Genomic DNA, 18,310 nt, shown 5'->3' with positions numbered 1-18,310 from the left:
GTACATTTACACAATGGAGTACTGCACAGCAGAAAAAAATGACAGCTTGAATTTTGCAGGAAAATGGATGGAGCTAGAAAACATTATTTTGACAGAGGTAACCCAGACCCAGAAAGACAATTATCACATGTACTCACTCATACGTGGTTTTTAAACATAAAGAAAGCCAGCCTACAAACCACAATCCCAGAGAACTTAGACAACAATGCAGACACTAAGAGAGACTTACATAGATATAATCTACATGGGAAGTAGAAAGTATAAAAAGACAAGATCTCCTGAGTAAATTGGGAGCATGGGGACCTTGGGGGAGAATTGAAAGGGGGAGGGGAGAGGCAGGGAGGGGAGCAGAGAAAAACGTAGAGCTCAATAAATATCAATAAAATAAAAAAAAATCCAAGTTGAGTTTGGAGGGGAGTTCCCATCACATCTTTGGTCATCCTGGAAATGTCTTTTTCAAGGTGCATTATTTATTTACTTAATTTATTTTCATATTTGTATAAAAAAGGGGGGGGCGGACATAGTGGGTGGCTCATGTCCATAATCTTAACACACTGGGAGGCTGAGTAGGAGCTTGGCATAGAATGAGTTTCAGACTAGCATGGCCAGTAAGGCTTTGCCTCAAATAATTAAACCAAACCAAACCAAGATCACAAAAGGAACACTCCCAATGTACTTACTTTGACCAGTAGCAATCTGCTACTGAAACCACCCACAGACACCACAAGCAAAGTGAAGACTAGAATCTGCCATGAAAACTCAACAGATAGCAGTAAATGAAGATAGGTACATATAAAAAGGATTATGCTCATGCCAAGTGGAATCTCTTCCAGAATACAGGGATAGATGAGTATCTGAAAACCAGTCAATATATACCACAGACAGAATAAAAACCTTTACATGACCAGCAGGTGCAAAACAAAGCCCTTGACAAAAAACACAGTTTCCAGGCGGTGGTGGCGCAGGCCTTTAATCCCAGCACTCGGGAGGCAGAGGCAGGCGGATCTCTGTGAGTTCGAGGCCAGCTTGGTCTACAAAGGGAGTTCCAGGACAGGCTCCAAAGCTACAGAGAAACCCTGTCTCGAAAAACCAAAACAAACAAACAAACAAAAAAAACCCCCAAAGAAACCCCACACTGTTTCCAAACTGAATGTCTTCAGTCCCAGCACGGGGAGGGCAGGGAGAGCAAGACAGGTGGATCTCTGAGTTCGAGGCTAGCCTGGTTTACAGAGCTCGTTCCAGGACAGTTAGGCCTACATAGAGAAACCTTGTCTCTAAAAGCAAACAAACTAAAAGCAAAAAAAAAAAAAAAAAACAAAAAACAAAAAACAAAAAACAAAAAACAAACCCAGTTTCGTGAGGAAGAACACTGCGCCGACTTGGAATAGATGGATTTCTTGTGCTTGATAAGGAACATCTACCAAATCCCCACACTCATAGTCACTGCAAAATGCTTTCTTCAGGTCAGAGTAAGACAAGGAGCTGGTTTTCATGCCAGTCCATAGGGCACTGACGGCTCTGGGTAAGATAGTCAGGAAGACAGGATTGAAAAGACTCCCAGGTGGGGAAGGAGGAGGTAAGGCAGACAGACTCCTCTACCCACAGAGGACATGTCTGTATCAAGGACATCTCAAGAACCCACCAAGAAACTATCTAAACAAGCAAATGGGTTCCTCAGAGCTGCAAAATACAGGGCCAGCACACCAAATCTCTATCCCTGACCCCTTTTTCACCTCTCTCCCATTTGTCAGCTTTGTCCTGCTACCTGCCTGGTACCACCCCACATCCCAGTCAGGCCAAGTTCTGCTGTTCCAACCTTTGGTCCTGGGGCTCTGTGCTTGGTGGCCTTGCTGTTTCTTACACACTGGGGTTTAGATCAGCCTACTACAGCAACCCAATCTACTGTCAAGGACCGGCCTCGACAATCTACTGCTTCCCAGACAGACTCACACCAAGCTCACATCTTGCCTCTTTCTACCCAAATGTCCCCCTCTTGTCTCTCCCTGGCTACCTAGCCCTAACAAATTTTTATTTTATTTTTGAGACAGGTCCTACTATGTTATTTTGGTTGACCTGGATTCGATTAGAAATGGGTGTCCCTGAAGCCACATAGATCCAATTACCTCTGCATCCCAAGTGCTGGGATTCAAGGTGTGTGCCACACCAGGCGTCTATGCACTTTTCGATTTGCTTTTTGAGACAGGGTTTCATCTCTAGGAGCTGAAGCCGGCCTTGAATTTCATTCAGATCCTGCCTCTACCTCCCCAGTGCTGGGGTTACAAGCATGGGACCATGTACAACCTCATCCACCTCTTATTTATTTACTTATTATTACTTTATAAATAATACCAATCAAAATTTCCACTTCCTCCCCTCCTACTTCCCTCCCCCTCTCTCCCTCCCCCTCCCGGCCTCCTGTCCTAAGAGAGGGCAGGATACCCCGCCCTGGGGGAAGTCCAAGGCTCCCCCCCTCAATCCAGGCTTCGGAAGGTATGCATCCAAATAGAATAGGATCCCCAAAAGCCAGTACGTGCAGTAGAGACAAATCCCAGTGCCACCTCACCTACCTCTTGATCTGATTGCATGCACTCTCTCCTCGAACATCCACTTTACCTACTTACTGTCTTTTTGTGGGTAAGGGATGATCTGACAATGACAGAGGTTAAGCACCCTGAATCTTACAGGGCCAGTACGGCCACCCACACCCCCCACACCCGGGGTGCTGGGTTCCTGCTGCTCCCCCGGGGCTGGTGCATACACTGTCGCCTCTCCAGTGATGTCTTCCGCATTGCGCACCCAGGTTTCACAAAAATACTCTCGTTCCTTTCAAGCACTAACGCAGGCCACACGCGGCGCTGGTCTTAAGCATCCATTCCCCTAGGCACCGAACCTGAGCGAGAGAACATGCCAGTGTCCGTCTGGGGTACTGGGGCTCGCGGTTGCTCCAGACTCGAGCGCTGATCTCAGGTGCTGTTTCCGAGCCGCGTGCACTCAGCCTGCCCCGGCGGCGACGTCTCGCGATCTCCGTCGGCAGGCCCAGCGCCCGTGCAAACCCTAAGGGTGCTCGGTTCACAGGGAGCCGGCCTTACCAGTGGAAGAGACGAACCAGTCCCTGAGCGCAGGAGTGAAGCTCTATCAACCTGCGGCGCCCGATGGTAATCCCCTCGCAAGTCGCAGAAAAGGAGGCGGGTCCCCAGCAGAGTATACTGCGCCTGCGCAGACCCGGGCTGGGGCGGGGCAGGGGCGTGACTACTGTGGCAGAAGAAGGGGGCGAGGCTGGGTGGACCGGCGTGGTTACTGCGCTTGAGGAGGAGGTAGGGGCGGGGCAAGGGCGTGTCCACGGCTACTGAGGACCCGGACTGGGCTGGGTTAGAGGGGCGTTGCCTGCTGCTCCCGCAGGGGACGCGGGCTGAGGGCGGGCCGAGGGTGTGTCTAGAGCGCCTGAAGAAGGGCACAGGTACTGAGCTCGCGGAAGGAGGGCGGGGCGAACGGGGGTACGGGGGTGGTGCCTACTGCGCCTGCGGAGAAAGGTGGGGCTGCGGGAGGCGCCAAGTGCGCCTGCGTGACGCGGCGGCGGCGCGTTAGCTTCTACCCGTTGGCCGCCGCCTCAGCTGCCGCTCCTCCGGGGCCGCGCACGCGCCGCCACCGCCGCCGCCCCCGGCCCGTGCCCGCACCGCGCCTGCCCCGCGCCCGCCTTGGCCGGCGCTTGCCCGCCGCCGCTTTTCCGGCCGGCTCTGCGCCTTCTCGGCCTCGGCTCGGCGCCCGCAACATGCAGCAGCAGCAGCCTGGGTGGCGGCGGCGGCCGTGAAGCAAGGGCCGTGTGCCCGGGCCGGCGGCGCGGGAGGGCGGCGGCGTCTTTGTTGCGGCCGGGCCGCCGCGGCCTTTGTCTGCAGATGGACGCGGGCGGCCGCCCCGCCGCCGAAGGCTGGAGGAGGATGGAGGCACCGCCGGAGGGCGCCGACCTGGTGCCGCTGGACCGCTACGACGCGGCGCGGGCCAAGATCGCAGCCAACCTGCAGTGGATCTGTGCGAAGGCCTATGGCCTAGGTGGGCGGGCGCGCCGGGGTCCGGGGCAGGGGGATGGGATTACAGGGGGACGAACGGGGAATGAATCGGACTCCGGGTTGGTACTAGAGGGGAACCGACGGGACATGGACGGCTGTCGGGCGCGACCGAGAGATGTCGGACGGGTGCGGGAGCCGGGGGATGGGACCATAGGGAGACGAACCGGGGTCGGATGGGATATGCGACCATAGGAGGACGGAGTAGCCGTAGGATGGGACCAGAGGGAGACAGACAGGGAATAGATTGGACTAGGTATGATACAGAGGGGACAGAAAGGGGACTGACATGCAGGGGGATGAGACCAGAGAGGATCGGACGCTGGAAGAACCGGGCAATAGGACCAGAGGGGATCCGATGAGTCGGGGGGATGGGGGACACGGAGAAAGGTCTGGGGACGAGGAGTGAAGACAGCCAAGGTTGAGAATGAAGCCGGTGACAGGGCCAGGGCGCGCCTTCGCGTGGTGTCGGTTCAAGACTTGCTGTCCTGGCGGGTGGCCCAGGTGAGCGAGCGCTGAGGTCGGCCGGAGTAGGTCCTGGCACGGGACTACGCTCGCGTATCATCCATACTCTGAGTCTCGGGTCGGGTAGAGGGTGCCTGTCTGGTGCAGTGTTATTCTCTGGCTACTCGACTGGCCGTCCGAGTCCAAGAGAGACTTTCTTCTTCTTCTTTTTTTTTTTTTTGCTTTTTTTCGAGACAGGGTTTCTCTGTGGTTTTGAAGCCTGTCCTGGAACTAGCTCTTGTAGACCAGGCTGGTCTCGAACTCACAGAGATCCGCCTGCCTCTGCCTCCCAAGTGCTGAGATTAAAGGCATGCGCCACCACCGCCCTGCAAGAGGGACTTTCTTATGTGAGTAACCTCCGTTTAGCCATCTCCTACTGCATCAGTGGCCAGAAGGCTTAGTTTGAATAGTTGGAGGCTTAGTCCAAGGGGACAAACCCAGAGTCCCAGCCATTCTGGTTTATATATTATGAATTTTGATACTTTCCAGAACATGAGCTATTGGATACTCCAAAGATAAATTTTGTGTTACACAAATTGTGCAGAAACAACCCCTTTGGCTAATTCCTGTTGTGAAGAACAAGGTAACCTTGTGATGAAACCCCATTTATGAGGCCTAATATGCTTAGTGGATTAAGACGTTCTGGTTTGGTGCTCTGGGAACTTTGTAGGCCAAATAATGCTGGTGATGTGTTGACTGGGAGGCTCTAGTATCACTGACAAGTACCTTGTTTCAGGCACAAAACTAAGTGTTAAATACTTGTGAATCCCCTTAAAATGAAGTACGAGTCACCCTTGTTCTGGCAGAACCATTACAGACTGGGTTGCTGGAATAACCCTTTCAGGAGAGGGTTAGGTGACCAGTTTAAAAAACTTGCTGAGCAGGTGTTCTCTGTGACAGTAGACTGTGTCGCATCAGGGCCTCCTAGTCCTAGTCATAAGGACAAGCATGTTTCATGAGTTTTGGGAGTAAATAAACTGCTTTCTTTATTTTATTTTAAACTTAATGCTATGGTGTAAAGCTAGCAGTGAGGAAGTAGTTCTGTCTTTTACAATCTTTAGTTTTATAATTCTTGGTCACCGTTTCTGTTGAGTTTCAGGTGGAGAAACACTGCTGTGTAATTGGCTTTATCTGACTTTAAAAAGTACAGTTGAAGAAGCCAGGTGGTGGTGGCGGCTCATGCCTTTAATTACAGCACTTGGGAGGCAACATAGAGAAACCCTGTCTTGAAACCCGCTCCCCCCCAAAAAAAACCCCAAACACTGAATAACCGCTGAAATGGATAAAAAGGTGTCTAATACCTGACTAGAGCAAATAGTGAGTGCCTAGCCAGTGGTCACATCCATCATTGCTGGCTCCACACACCCCTTGTTGCCTCAGCACCTCCCCCTCCACTGCTGTAACCCTTTGCTGTTGTTCTAAGCTATATTATTCAGTTTTTTTATTTGTTTATTTTTGGGGACCGGGTTTCTTTTTCTTCATCTTTACATTATGTGTATTGGTATGAAGGTATCATATCAGATCCCCTGGAACTGGAGTTACAGACAGGTATAAACTGCCGTGTGGGTGCTGGGAATTGATCCCATGTCCTCTGGAATAACAGTCAGTGCTCTTAAACACTGAGCCCTCTCTCCAGCCCCAAGATGGGGTTTCTTTGTGTAGTCCTGACTGCTCTGGAACTCGCTCTGTAGACCAGGCTGACCTCACTCACAGAGATCTTGCCTCTGCCTCATTAGTGCTGGGATCAAAGGCGTGGGGTACCACAGCCTGGCATTGTTAAGTTTTGCATGATTTTTCCTCCTCCTCCTCCTCCTTCTTCTTCTTTCTTCTTTCTTCTTCTTTTTTTGAGGCAGTGGATTGGATTCCCATTTAGACCATTCTGGCCTTGAACTCAGAGATCTATCTACCTCTTTGTCTCCTGAGTTGCTGGCATTAAAGATGCATACAGACATACTGGCCTAGTTTTGTGTATTGTTGAACCTTTTTAGTGCTGTCTTTAGAGACTTTCTTTTCTTCTATAGAATATGTTCATAAGTTCATCTTAGCTCCCAGCATTCTTTTGCCCGGCTGTTTAGTATTTGACCAAGACTAGCCTACCACATGCCATTGTCCTACTGAGAGGTGCTGGTTCATTTCCAGCTTTTTGCTCTTAAACATGGTGCATCCTAGTGCACAGCTCCTAGTCTTATGTACAGATTTCACTCTTGTGTATATGTATTTTATTTAACCTTTGTGCTGGGCATGGGACTCACGGCTTTGCTAGGCAAGTACTCTTGCTGAACTGCCATCTGTGTTTTAAGGTTGGCCATGTGGGAATAGTTTACTTAGACTCTATTTACTTTGTAGTTTCTCTAGGAGGGTGTGTTTAGTGGTAGCATTCAACTTGGTATCTAGAGATAAATTTTCCCCTCTCGTTGGCACCTGGTTTAGTTTTATTCTAGTTAGTACTCGATTACTCATGAGGTCTTGTTGCCTCATCAAATAATGGAGCAAATGGGTTTTAGATTTTTTTTTTTTTTTTTGAGACAGGGTTTCTCTCTGGAACTGGATTTGTAGACCAGGCTGGCCCGAACTCACTGCTATCCTCTTAACCTCTGTGTGTGCCACCATGCCCAGTGGTTTTAGAATTACTTAGAGTGCTTATTTGAGGACTGGGAGGAAGAGCAGGACTGAGGACTAGCAAGGGACCCGAGCCTAGGTGTCCCTATGACCTGAGTGAGACAGGGCCTCTGCTAGCAGAATGCACATCATATGTGCTTTAGAGGTCTAGTTCCCTTCCGTTCATTGTTGTAAATGAGAAGGTTTCCATTCTAGACCCAGCTTCGACATTTGGGAGGTGCCAATTTATATGACCAGGCTGGCTCAGCTGGACAGTTGTTTATGGTGTTCATAGCCTGGTATGGATTTACTTCTACCAGCCTGGAGTTGTATCTTCCAGAAATCAGGGTGGGGAGGGCGTTTTGGCAAGATATGGGGGACATCCTCCTGCCCCCCCCCCAAAAAAAAAAAACAACTCTGTTCCTATTCACGGGGTGAATCTTTTTTTTTTTTTTTTTGGTTTTTCAAGACAGGGTTTCTCTGTGGTTTTGGAGCCTGTCCTGGAACTAGCTCTGTAGACCAGGCTGGTCTCGAACTCACAGAGATCCGCCTGCCTCTGCCTCCCAAGTGCTGGGATTAAAGGCGTGCGCCACCACCGCCCGGCTCACGGGGTGAATCTTTATCTTTGGCAATCTCCATGTGATCTCATCTTAGGCTGCTATTCATTGGTTATGCTGCTTTCCATTTGGATGCTTCAAAGACAATTTAGTTTGGGTGGGCGGTCATAGGGAAAGGGTCTTGTATGTTTTATGTGTTATGCACTTTTTGGTTAAGTCTGGAAGTGAAAATAGTTTTCCTTCTGTGTAGGAGTTGGAAGTGTGGTGGAACTGTGGGGCTAACTACTGGAGTCTCCATTGTCACTTGCCCCGAGAGTCCATGTCCCTATTTCAGCCTGCAATCTGTAGTGAGTGGCAGGCTCTGGAGCTCACCTAGGCCTTGGGCTTATGATTATGAAGAAGCATTTTCTCAGATTTTTTCTGCTCTGGTGCCACAACCTAGATTTGGGCTCTGTCCTATACTTCTGTTTTTAGGTTATTCTTGGGGAATATGATTTTCGGGTGTGTGACTTTTGTTATGCTGCATTTGATTAATTGTGAAGCTGATTCTTTGCCTGTCTAAACTACTTGATGGTCCTAGTAAAGAACAGCCAATATCGAGGCAGAAGCAAGGATAGGCGGGGCCAGCAGGCAGAGTATAAATGGAGAAACGAGAAGGCAAACGAGAAGCAGAAGGACATCAGGGGTTAGCCACCCAGCTACACAGCAAGCCATGGAATAAAAACTATGGAAGGTTATACAGAAATAGAGAAACATAAAAACCCAGAGGCAAAAGGTAGTCAGAATAATTTAAGAAAGGGCTGGGCATTTATATTTAAGAATAAACCTCCGTGTGTGAGATTTATTTGGGAGCTGGGTGGCGGGACCCCTAAAAAGCCAAAAGAGTAAAAGATCACACAACATTCTTTCTCTTCTTTTTCTGGCAACTCTTGCATTACATTGACAGTCTTTTAGTTATTTTTTGGGAGTAACTTAATTAGGCATGCTGAAAATTGTTTACTTAAATGTGTTTGCAAAGAGGAGCAAAGTCTGCTTAACTGCAAGAGTATAGTGGCATTTGTGTGAAACCTGCAATAAATTCATTGATAAGTTCAAAGGGGTGATTTGAAGGACCATTTATTTTACAGGACAGTGTGCTAGACCAGGGCTGCAGCAGTCCTGGCTTTTGCTTCTGGTCTATTTGCATTGTATTTGCGCTCTTAGCAAACTCAGAGGTATCTAGGCTTTGGTTTCAGGGAATAGTGGGGGAATATGAGTTTTTATCTCTCAAGGACAACGGAGCACACAGGGACCGGATGAGAAGGTTCTCAACTGTTTGCAAGGAGATTGCTCTGTGGCTCAGCAAAAACTGATTTGTCCTTTTGCCCCAGAGCTGAGCTGTCCTGAATCCTAGGCCCAGTCAGGAGCTCATCCTTCTCATCTTACCGCCAGCAGCAGGCTGGGTTGGAAAAGGGTGGTGACCTAGCTGGAGGGTTAGGTCTACTAACGAGGAATGCTGCTCTCTGTCCTTTTTTCGGCCCCCAAACTCCCATTCTCCTATGCTCACCAGAGTCCTACAGACTGCTACTTTGAAAAACACGCCGTAGAATAAGAATTCCTATGCCAGCCTGTGGCCAATGGAGCCCAGTTCCTAGGAAATATGTGCTAGAGCCACTGCAGGCCACAAAGTGCTTTTTTACGTTGGTTGGCCTGGCCAGTGTTAGGAGCAGAGCTCTCTCCTAACTCTAGGAGTCACCGCATTGCCAGAGTCATGGTTTAGTGGCATTTGGTCAAAAGAAGTTTTGTTGTGATGTTTTACTCTTTCGGCTTTTAGGGGGGCTCACCACCCAGCTCCTAAATATACACAGAGGCTTATTATTACTTATAAACACCCGCCTTATCTTGGTTTGTTTCTTGCCAGCTTTTCTTAAATTAACCCGACTAATTTTCTTAAATTAAACCTCTGGGCTTTTTATCTTTCTCTATTTCTGTATACCTTTTTTTACTTCTCTTCCGTGGCTTTCTGTGTAGCTGGATGGCTGCCCCCCCACCCCCCGTGTCTTCCTCTCCTTGTTCTCTTGCTCCTTTTCTTCCTCGTTTCTCCTTTTTATATTCTCTTTCTGCCAGCCCTGCCTGTCCTTCCTCCTGCTTTAAAATAGCCAATAGGCCATTCAGCGTTTTATTAGACCATCAGGTGTTTTAGACAGGCAAAAAAAAAAAATCACAGCTTCACAGAGTTAAACAAATGCAGCATAAACAAAAGCAACACACCTTAAAACAATCCTCCCCAACAGAGCTTGCTTCTTGGAACCTCTTTCGATAGCTCCAGAGCTGGCTGGGACTGCTCACTGCTCCTTTCTTTTCCTGGACTGGGCAGGTTTCCCTGGGAGCAGTCTGCTGCCTGAGCTCAGTTCAGAAGTGTCTTACCAAGTTGTTCTAGGTCACAATTTGTTCAGACCACTGTTTCATGAGTTTAGATTGTGGTTTTATTTACTTTTATTTTAAGTGTCTGGGTACATTGTCTTCATGTATATATCTGTACCTGGTGCCCTCAGGCTAGAAGAGGCCTTCAGGTCCCCTGGCACTAGGCATATATATATATGGTTGTGAACTCCTTGTAGGTGGTGGGAATTAAACCTCAGTCCTCTGGAAGAACAGCTAGTGCTCTTCAGGGCTGAGCCATTTCTCAGCCCCTACACTGTAGTTTTTAAATAGCCTTTTGTTATTCTTGGCAAGTGAGTTGGGTGTTTCTGGGTGGGCGGGTCCAGGAGCCTCAAGTGTTTGCTGATCCTGAGAAGTCTGATACTGTAGGGGCTGCTGCCTGGCAGCGGTTGCCATGACCCTTTCTCTGCAGGGTGTCTGGAGAACCTCCTATCTTCTTGTTTTGGTATCTCTGCAAGATTGGGGGGTCCTGGCTCTCACATGTACTGTTGTGCCCACCTGCAGAATACTCGGGTGCGTGCTATGTATGTGGGGGGAATTTGTCTTTAGAGTTGTTCTAATACATGTTCTTCCTGGCCTGATGCCAGGAGCTAAATACTAATCAGAGAATGAAAATCTGTCTTTAATCTCTTAGCTAATCCTTTGTTTGACCCTCCAAAGGGTTAGCTACTATTGTGTTTCAAAATGTTAATTTTGGCTATACATTCAAATGGCTTTTAAGAGGGGGATTGGTTGAGACAGGGTCTCACACTATTTAAGGCTGTCCTGGAACAAACTTAACTGCTGCCATGTTGTGTTGATTTTTGTTTCAGGATAGCCCTGTCAACTTTAGGTATGCTAGTGCTCCCTCTACCTCAGAGTTGCACTGTTCAGTGACCTGGATGGTTGTCAGTTTTCATCTTGTCTGAGGATGACTAACATGGAGCAAAGATTAGTTTTATCTAATGTCTAGTGTGTGCATAACTATTTTTTTTTTACAGTATAGGAAATATAAAGGGAAAAGACACATGGTGCCATCTAAATTTGTTGATCACAATCTTCATGAAATATGGACATTCATGGAGGAAATGGAAGGGTTGAAGGTGACTACATAGGACTGAGGAGACAGCTCAGACACTAAAGAGCTTGTGAGGCACGGGACTGGGGAGATGGCTAAGATTGGTAAAGTGCTTGTTAAACAAGCATGGAGACTTGAGTGGAGTCCCAGAACCCATATTAAAAGCCAGGTATGGAGCTGGTGAGATGGCTCAGCAGATAAAAGATGTTTGCTGCCAAGCCTGACAACCTGAGTTTGATCCCTGGAACCTAAATAACGGAAAGAGAGCTGGCTCCTACAAGCTGTCCTCTGGCCTCTACACATATGCTGTGGCATGCATGGGTATACATGCACACATACGAATGAATAAATATTGTTGTTTTCAAGACAGGCTTTCTCTTTGTAGCTCTGACTGTCCTGGAATTCGCTCTGTAGACCAGGCTTGCCTTGAACTCAGATATCCGTCTTGCTGCCTCCTGAGTGCTGGGATTAAAGGTGTGTCCTCCCATCACTTGGCATAAAGTAATTTTTAAATATTAAAAAAGTCAGGTGTGGTATATGATTGTAATCCCATACTGGAGAGGTAGAAATGGGTTCTCAGACCAGCCAGACTGGCCTACTCTTTGACTCTAGGTCAGTGAGAGACCATGAGTCAAAGAACAAAAGTGAATAGCTATGAAGGGTGGTAAAGGCCTGGATAGACCCTGAGAGCAGGGGGTGGGTATCTGACTGCACCATTGTGTAGCAGCCAAGTGATCTTGTGCATTGAGTAGATTAGCTGTGCTTAGGCAGAGGCGTAAAGGCTGACACAGTAGGTGATTAGTTTGGAAATAGTCTGGGGCCAGGTTGTTTACCACGTTCCTGGTGTCATTAGGGATTTCTTTGTATGTGCCTGGGAACACTTTTGAATAGGAGATGGTTTGCTGAGAGCCTGGGAATGTGCTTTGAGCAGGTAGTCCCCAGTTGCTACAGTTTCAACCAGTCAAAATTAGAGGTGTATCAGTCCAGGTGAACAATGTCTTATGACCCGTGGGAACTGAATGGAGCGTGGAAGGTCACACATGCAAAGACCTATAAGGAGAATCCTGGATGGTGCCTCATTTACAGAGGAGCAGATGCCACTAGCAGGTCAGGTGAAGAAGAAGATCTGGATCTGGAATGCCCCATAAAGAAGTATGTAGTCTAAGCAAGGGCAGGGAAAGGGAATGGAGGCAGGTGTGGGTGCAGCTAGCACAAGCCTAGGCAAGTGGAATTTAGAAGCTGAGATTAGCTTGGACAAATGGCTGAGTTTCAGATATTGGGATGTCTTAAATGACAAATTGGTAAACCCTTGCTGGGTTTACTTATGGACTGTTCTTAAGGATATTTTCCGAGCAGGAAAGAGATCTGGCTTTTTAGCAGGGCATAGTGGGTACTGCTCAAGTGGATTCTTGTTTATCAAGTGGATGCTTGTCTTGGACCTTTATTGGAGTATAGTTGATATACAGTACAAAGTTTTGGTGGTGTGCCTCCTCCAGATCCCTGTCTCATCCTGGCCTTCCTGTACCTCTTCCTGCCTGGAGTTTCTTACTATTTAAGCACATCAGGGTTCTGCACCTAGCTTTCTTTTCTCCACACGGTATCTTTGAGATTCATCTGTGTATCTCATGGTGTGCAGGTCTTTGCTTAGTAATAGTGTTCCATTGTATGGCTAGCCCATTTGTCTGTTGGTGAATGTTATTGGGGTGGTTTCTAGTTTTGGGATATTATGAAAAAGCTATGTGCATTCATTTCTCTGGACAGATACTTTTATTCATCTTAAAGGAGTAATGGGTCATGAGATAATGCATTTTTAATTTATAAGAAAGTATGAAGTTTTCTAGAGTAATTGAGTCATTATTTCCCATGAGTACTATATGAAATTCTCTGCCTTCATGTCAGCGCTTGGTGGTGTTGGTCTTTATACTTTTAGCCAGTCAAGTGGGTGGATTGCACCTTCCTACTGTGGTTTAGTATGCATTTCCCTGATGACAAATAAAGAGGAACCTTTTAAATAATGCCTTTTGTCCCATTAGTTTCTTTTCGTGTAATAATAGCTTTTAGGATCTTGGACAATATAAGAAAAATTAAATTATTTTGAGGTTTATTAACATGTAGTTGTAAGACGTTCTGCAAAGGTTCTGGATGTCTTTACTCAGTTTCTCAATGGTAACTTCTTTTTTAAAAAAATTTACTTATTTTTGTTTTGTGTGCATTGGTGTTCTGCTTGCATCTGTGTCTGTGTAAAAGTGTCAGAAGCCCTGGAACTGGAGTCACAGATAGGTGTGAGCTGCCATGTGGGTGCTGGAGATTGAACCCAGGTCCTGGAAGAGCAGCCAGTGCTCAGAACTGCTGAGCCATCTCTCCAGTTCCGCCAGTAGTAACTTCTTATAAATCTATTGGAAAATTGCAGCCCGATGTTACCCTTTCATGGCTGTGACTGCCTTGTGATCTGACTGCGGTTGCCCTTCCTTTTCTAGTTTTTGACTAGACTTAGCCTGCTGACCCCTGCTTAGACACGCAGTTAGTGCGGCAGTGCTACCTTCCCTGCAGCTCACATGTGTTGGTAGTTTATTGTGTGGTTTTGTTTGCTTGTTTTGGGATGAAGGCTTATGTAGGCCAGGCTCAACTTAAATTTAGGGATGACCTTGAACCAGTCTTCCTGCCTCTACCTCCTCAAAGTGCTGAGATTACCATGTGTGTCACCATGCTGGGTTTATGTTTTCATGTTTATCTATTTCTGTGTGTGAAACATTTCCTTTGATGCTTGCTTTTATTTCATTTTGTTTGCTATGAAAAATACCATAGCCTAGGTAATTCATAAATGATGGAGATGTATTGTTTACAGTTCTAGGGATTGGGAGTCCAAATTGAGTGCAATAGCAGATCCTACACGTGATAAGGCTCTCGTCCTGGTTCCATACCCAGCACCCATAAACTGGGTATTGTGGCATGTGCCTGTAATTCTAGTACTTGAGAAGTAGAGACAGGAGGATCAGGAGTTCAAGATCATCCTTATATACAGCAAATTGAAGACCAGCCAGGACTACATGAGATCCTGTCTTTATTCCCATCCCACATTTAAACATTGGAACACAGCACAATGCAAATATATCAGTTTGATACTTACATGCTGAGGAATGAGGATGGGAAATATTTTTCTGTATTAAGCTATTATGTTTCTATAGGAGCAGAAAACATTGTGTTATCGTAAAAACATTGCTGTTCATGACACACAGTATCCTTGAATCTAAGGTGATATATTTCAGGTTATATTTGTTGGCTTGTATGGTATGATGGCATGTACAGTGTGTATGCTGTGTGTTCAGAACCAAGGTTGCAGTGAAGTTTTTTTATAAAACATGAGTGAGCACTGTCAGAAACATCTTGGATCCATGATACATTTGATTTTGAATTGATTTTCTGGTTGTTGTGTGTTTGGAAACTTTTTACTGTTACTATTTACTTCTAGCTCCCACATTCAGTTATGTTGCCCCTATGAACTCAAGACCTACAGTGTAAGAAGCTAAGACCTAGAATATAATTTATTTTGGTGAATATTTGGGCATGTAGCAAAGATCATTTTAAACAGCTTCTTGCTCTCCTCGCTTGCCTTCCAATCCTTCTGTTCCTTTTGGCCAAGCAAAAGAGCTTTCCTTAAGGCTCTGCTGACCAGATGCAGGAGGTCCAGGTCCTTGTGCAGTTCCTGTCTGGACCCTCATAGATTAAGTTATGGCAACATCTCCCATTTCAAAATCTCCAGCTCTGTTTGATTCATCAGGACACAGGCAGAACTGAGGTGTGTTGCCCACAGACCCTTGGGATAGAACAGTGCAGGTGGAAATGCCATTCATACCTTGAGCATGAGCATGATATTCTGAGAAGAATATCAGAGTAAGAAACTAAGCCGGTTATTTTGAAGGAAGAGAACTGAGTGTGAGGTGATGAATTGGGGCTTTAGTTTTCTTTCCAGTCCTTTCTCTAATATCTTAACATTAATCCTTTTTCAGTGCTACTTCCCTCTTCTTTTGTTCCTGTTAACTGGTTTATTTGAGAATAAAATGCCCAGGAGTTCCCAGATCCAGATGACTTTCAGTAAGAGGGTGGGGATTTTCTACCTGTTGTCACTTTGTACCCCCTCATGTTTTTATATTCCCTACAGCTAGCTTCTTTAAACCCCCTTGGCTTTTGGGCTTCAGTAGAATGTGAGTTCTGTGGACCCAGATTCCGGCAGTAGGCATTCTGTCAATAGCAGCCTGGGCTTTGTGTACAGGTAATCTTGGTGTCCTTGCTGACTCTGATAAACCTTGTCAGTTGCTGAAGAACAAGTGCCAGAATTTTCATGTTAGTGGATTTGTCTGCTTTATTAGCTCTGTCAGATGTTTTATGTATTTTGAGTCTAGTTAGTACTAACAGTAAGCATCATTTACTGTTTGTCTTTAGTAATTTGTGCCCTACCTACCTTTTTTTTTGTTTTGTTTTTTTGTTTTTTGTTTTTCAAGACAGGATTTCTCTGTGTAGTCCTGAAATTAGCTTGGTAGACCAGGCTGGCCTCAAACTCAGAGAGCTCTGCCTGCCTGCCCTGAGTGCTTAAAGTTGTGCACCACCACTGCCTGGGTTCCTCTGTATTTTCTCAGCCTTCATTGTACTGTCATCCTCACTTAGCTGTTTTTCATTTTGTGCAGTATGCTACCATGATCAACTGCAGTCTGAAAGTGTTTAATGGAAAAATCCAGAAATAATTTCTAAGTTTTAAATTGCATGGCATTTGGAGTTGCACAGTGGTTCTCAACCTTCCTAATGCCATGACACTTTAATGCGGTTCTCACGTTGTGGTGACCCCTGACCATAAAATTACTCGGGTTGCTGCTTCATAACTAATTTTGCTGCTGTTATGGATCATAATGTAAATAAGTGATATGCAGGAGATCTGATATGTGACCCTGTGAAAGGGTCGTTCAACCCTCAAAGGAGTCTCAGCTGCAGGTTTAGAACCACTGGAATAGTGTGATTAATCACATACCATCCTTCCTGGGCTCTTAAAATTGCTTTATTGTGAATTGAACTTCATCAGCTACATCTGTATAGAGGAATAGGATTTGGGACTACTTTAGTTTCAGATGTCCCTGGGTGTCTGGAAACCAGTCCTGGCAGAAGAGGATAGAGGCATTGTAATCCTTTCTGATAATGTAACAGCTGCTGAAAGAGTTTAAAGATTTCTCCAGGAAATCCCATGACAGAGAAGGAATTACTGGAGGAGAAAGGTGTCCTGGAGAGTGTTAACTTATGGCTCTGATAATTTACCTGATACTTATAGCTAATCCCACAGTGCCTAGTTCCTGGCTTTTCCTTTCTTTTTTTCTGTAAACTGTAATGTGGCTAAAGGGAAGGCTGAGAGAAACATATTTTCCTTTCCTCATTTGGATCTAAAATTTATATTTCCATTGACCAATTTCCGTCTCTCAATTTTTTGGTAGAGAAACCAGCAGTGGACTTCAGATTCTACTAACACCATCTTCTTATTAAATACTGTTTGCATAATATAGATACATTTTTTCTGCCCTACATCTGCCCTGGGCTATACCCCTAATCATGGTGTATCTGTTTCCATTTTATTTTTTTATTTTGTTTTTTTTTCATCCTTATCCTCTTCTTCCATCTGTTATTCCCTTCCTTTCTTGTTTCTTTTAGAGACTAGGTCTTGCAGTGTTAAACTCAGGCTAGCCACAAGTCGGTTTATCTTGCTGAATTAGAAGTGAATTTCTTGTGAAATTTGTTGTTTGACATAGGGTCTCTATTATGTAGCGTTGGCTGGTCTGGAACAAATTATGTATAGCAGGCTGGCCTTGAACTCAAAGACATACGTCTGCCTCTACCTCCCGAGTGCTGGGATTAAAGATGTGGGCCACTAGGCCCATGGTTCTAGTGTGGTAGTTTTGTTTGTACTGCGTTTCAGTGAAAACTCCAAAGGACAGTCTGCTATAGTTATCATAATGCTCATTTCTTCCTGCTATTTTTTCTTAATGCTTCATTTTCTTTCTCTTTGGAGGACTTACTTTAGCCATTTTCATAGGTTTTGTTTGTTTGTTTTTTTTTTTTTTACTTAACTTACTTTTAAAAATTATTATGGGAGGCAGAGACAAGTGGATCTCTGTGAGTTAGAGGCCAGTCTGGTCTACAAAGTGAGTTCCAAGAAAAAAAAAATATATAATATTTACTTGTGTGTATGTCTTGTACCACTCCCCTGCTTCATGTACAGGGAGGCCAGAAGAAGGTGTCAGATCTTCTGGAACCAGAATTACAGTTGTGAGCCACCATATGACTTCCAAGACTCAGGTACTCTGCAATATCCAGTACTCTTAACTGCTGAGCCGTCTCTCCAGCCCCTGGTTATTTGTGTGGGGGTGTGTTTATGTTTGCCACTGTGTATGTGTGGAGGTCAGAGACAGCTTACAGGAGTCGGTTCTCTTCTTTTATTATGGTGGGTTCTGGGGATGGAACTTAAGTCATCAGGCTTGGCTGCGAGCACTGTTGCATATCGACACCACAGCTTCAGATGACAGTCCCACTGTCACCGAATTCCCTCTACAAGTATGTCTTTCCTCTGCTTCAGAATTTTCTTTTTAGCTTTAGAAGTTTGAATATATGTCTTGGCTCAGATTCCTTTGGGTTTTCCTGATTCATGGTTTGCTCAATGTTTTTATGTTTCTGTTTGTTTTGTTTTTCGAGACAGGGTTTCTCTGTAGCTTTAGAGCCTGTTTTGGAACTAGCTCTGTAGACCAGGATGGCCTCAGACTCACAGAGATCCTCCTGCCTCTGCCTCCCAAATGCTGGGATTAAAGGTGTGTGCCACCACCTTTCGACTCAGTGTCTTAAAATCAGTAGGTTGATGTCTTACATTGTATTTGGTAAAATTTCAATCATTAATTTGCTCTGTACTCTCCTTGCCATCTTTTTCCCGGGACTCTGGTGGACAGCTCCTCTCCCGTAGCTCCGTCTCTTTTCTTCTTCTTCTTCCCCATTCTAGTCTCCATCTTCTGCCTGTGGTTCAGATTGGATGAATGCTATTGATGTAAGCTTAAAACCAGCAATTCAGTCCTGTGCCATTGTCACCC

At 45.9% G+C, this 18,310-nt stretch overlaps 1 protein-coding gene across 2 annotated transcripts in view; it reads left to right on the top strand.

The window, feature by feature from the left end:
• The first annotated feature begins 3,617 nt into the window (after window positions 1–3,617).
• Window positions 3,618–18,310, top strand: part of Camsap1 (calmodulin regulated spectrin associated protein 1) — a 63,179-nt gene continuing 48,486 nt past the window's right edge. For both annotated transcript variants that reach the window (XM_057754764.1, XM_057754763.1), the window contains exon 1: window positions 3,618–4,047. In XM_057754764.1, the coding sequence (XP_057610747.1) occupies window positions 3,894–4,047 (154 nt within the window). In that variant the 5' untranslated portion in view covers window positions 3,618–3,893. The remainder of the gene's footprint in view (window positions 4,048–18,310) is intronic.

The sequence above is a fragment of the Chionomys nivalis genome, chromosome 22 (genome assembly GCF_950005125.1).
Source record: "Chionomys nivalis chromosome 22, mChiNiv1.1, whole genome shotgun sequence".
NCBI classification, from domain to species: Eukaryota; Metazoa; Chordata; class Mammalia; order Rodentia; family Cricetidae; genus Chionomys; species Chionomys nivalis.
The sequence above is the reverse complement of the archived record's forward strand: the minus strand, read 5'-3'. Positions and strand labels throughout refer to the sequence as shown.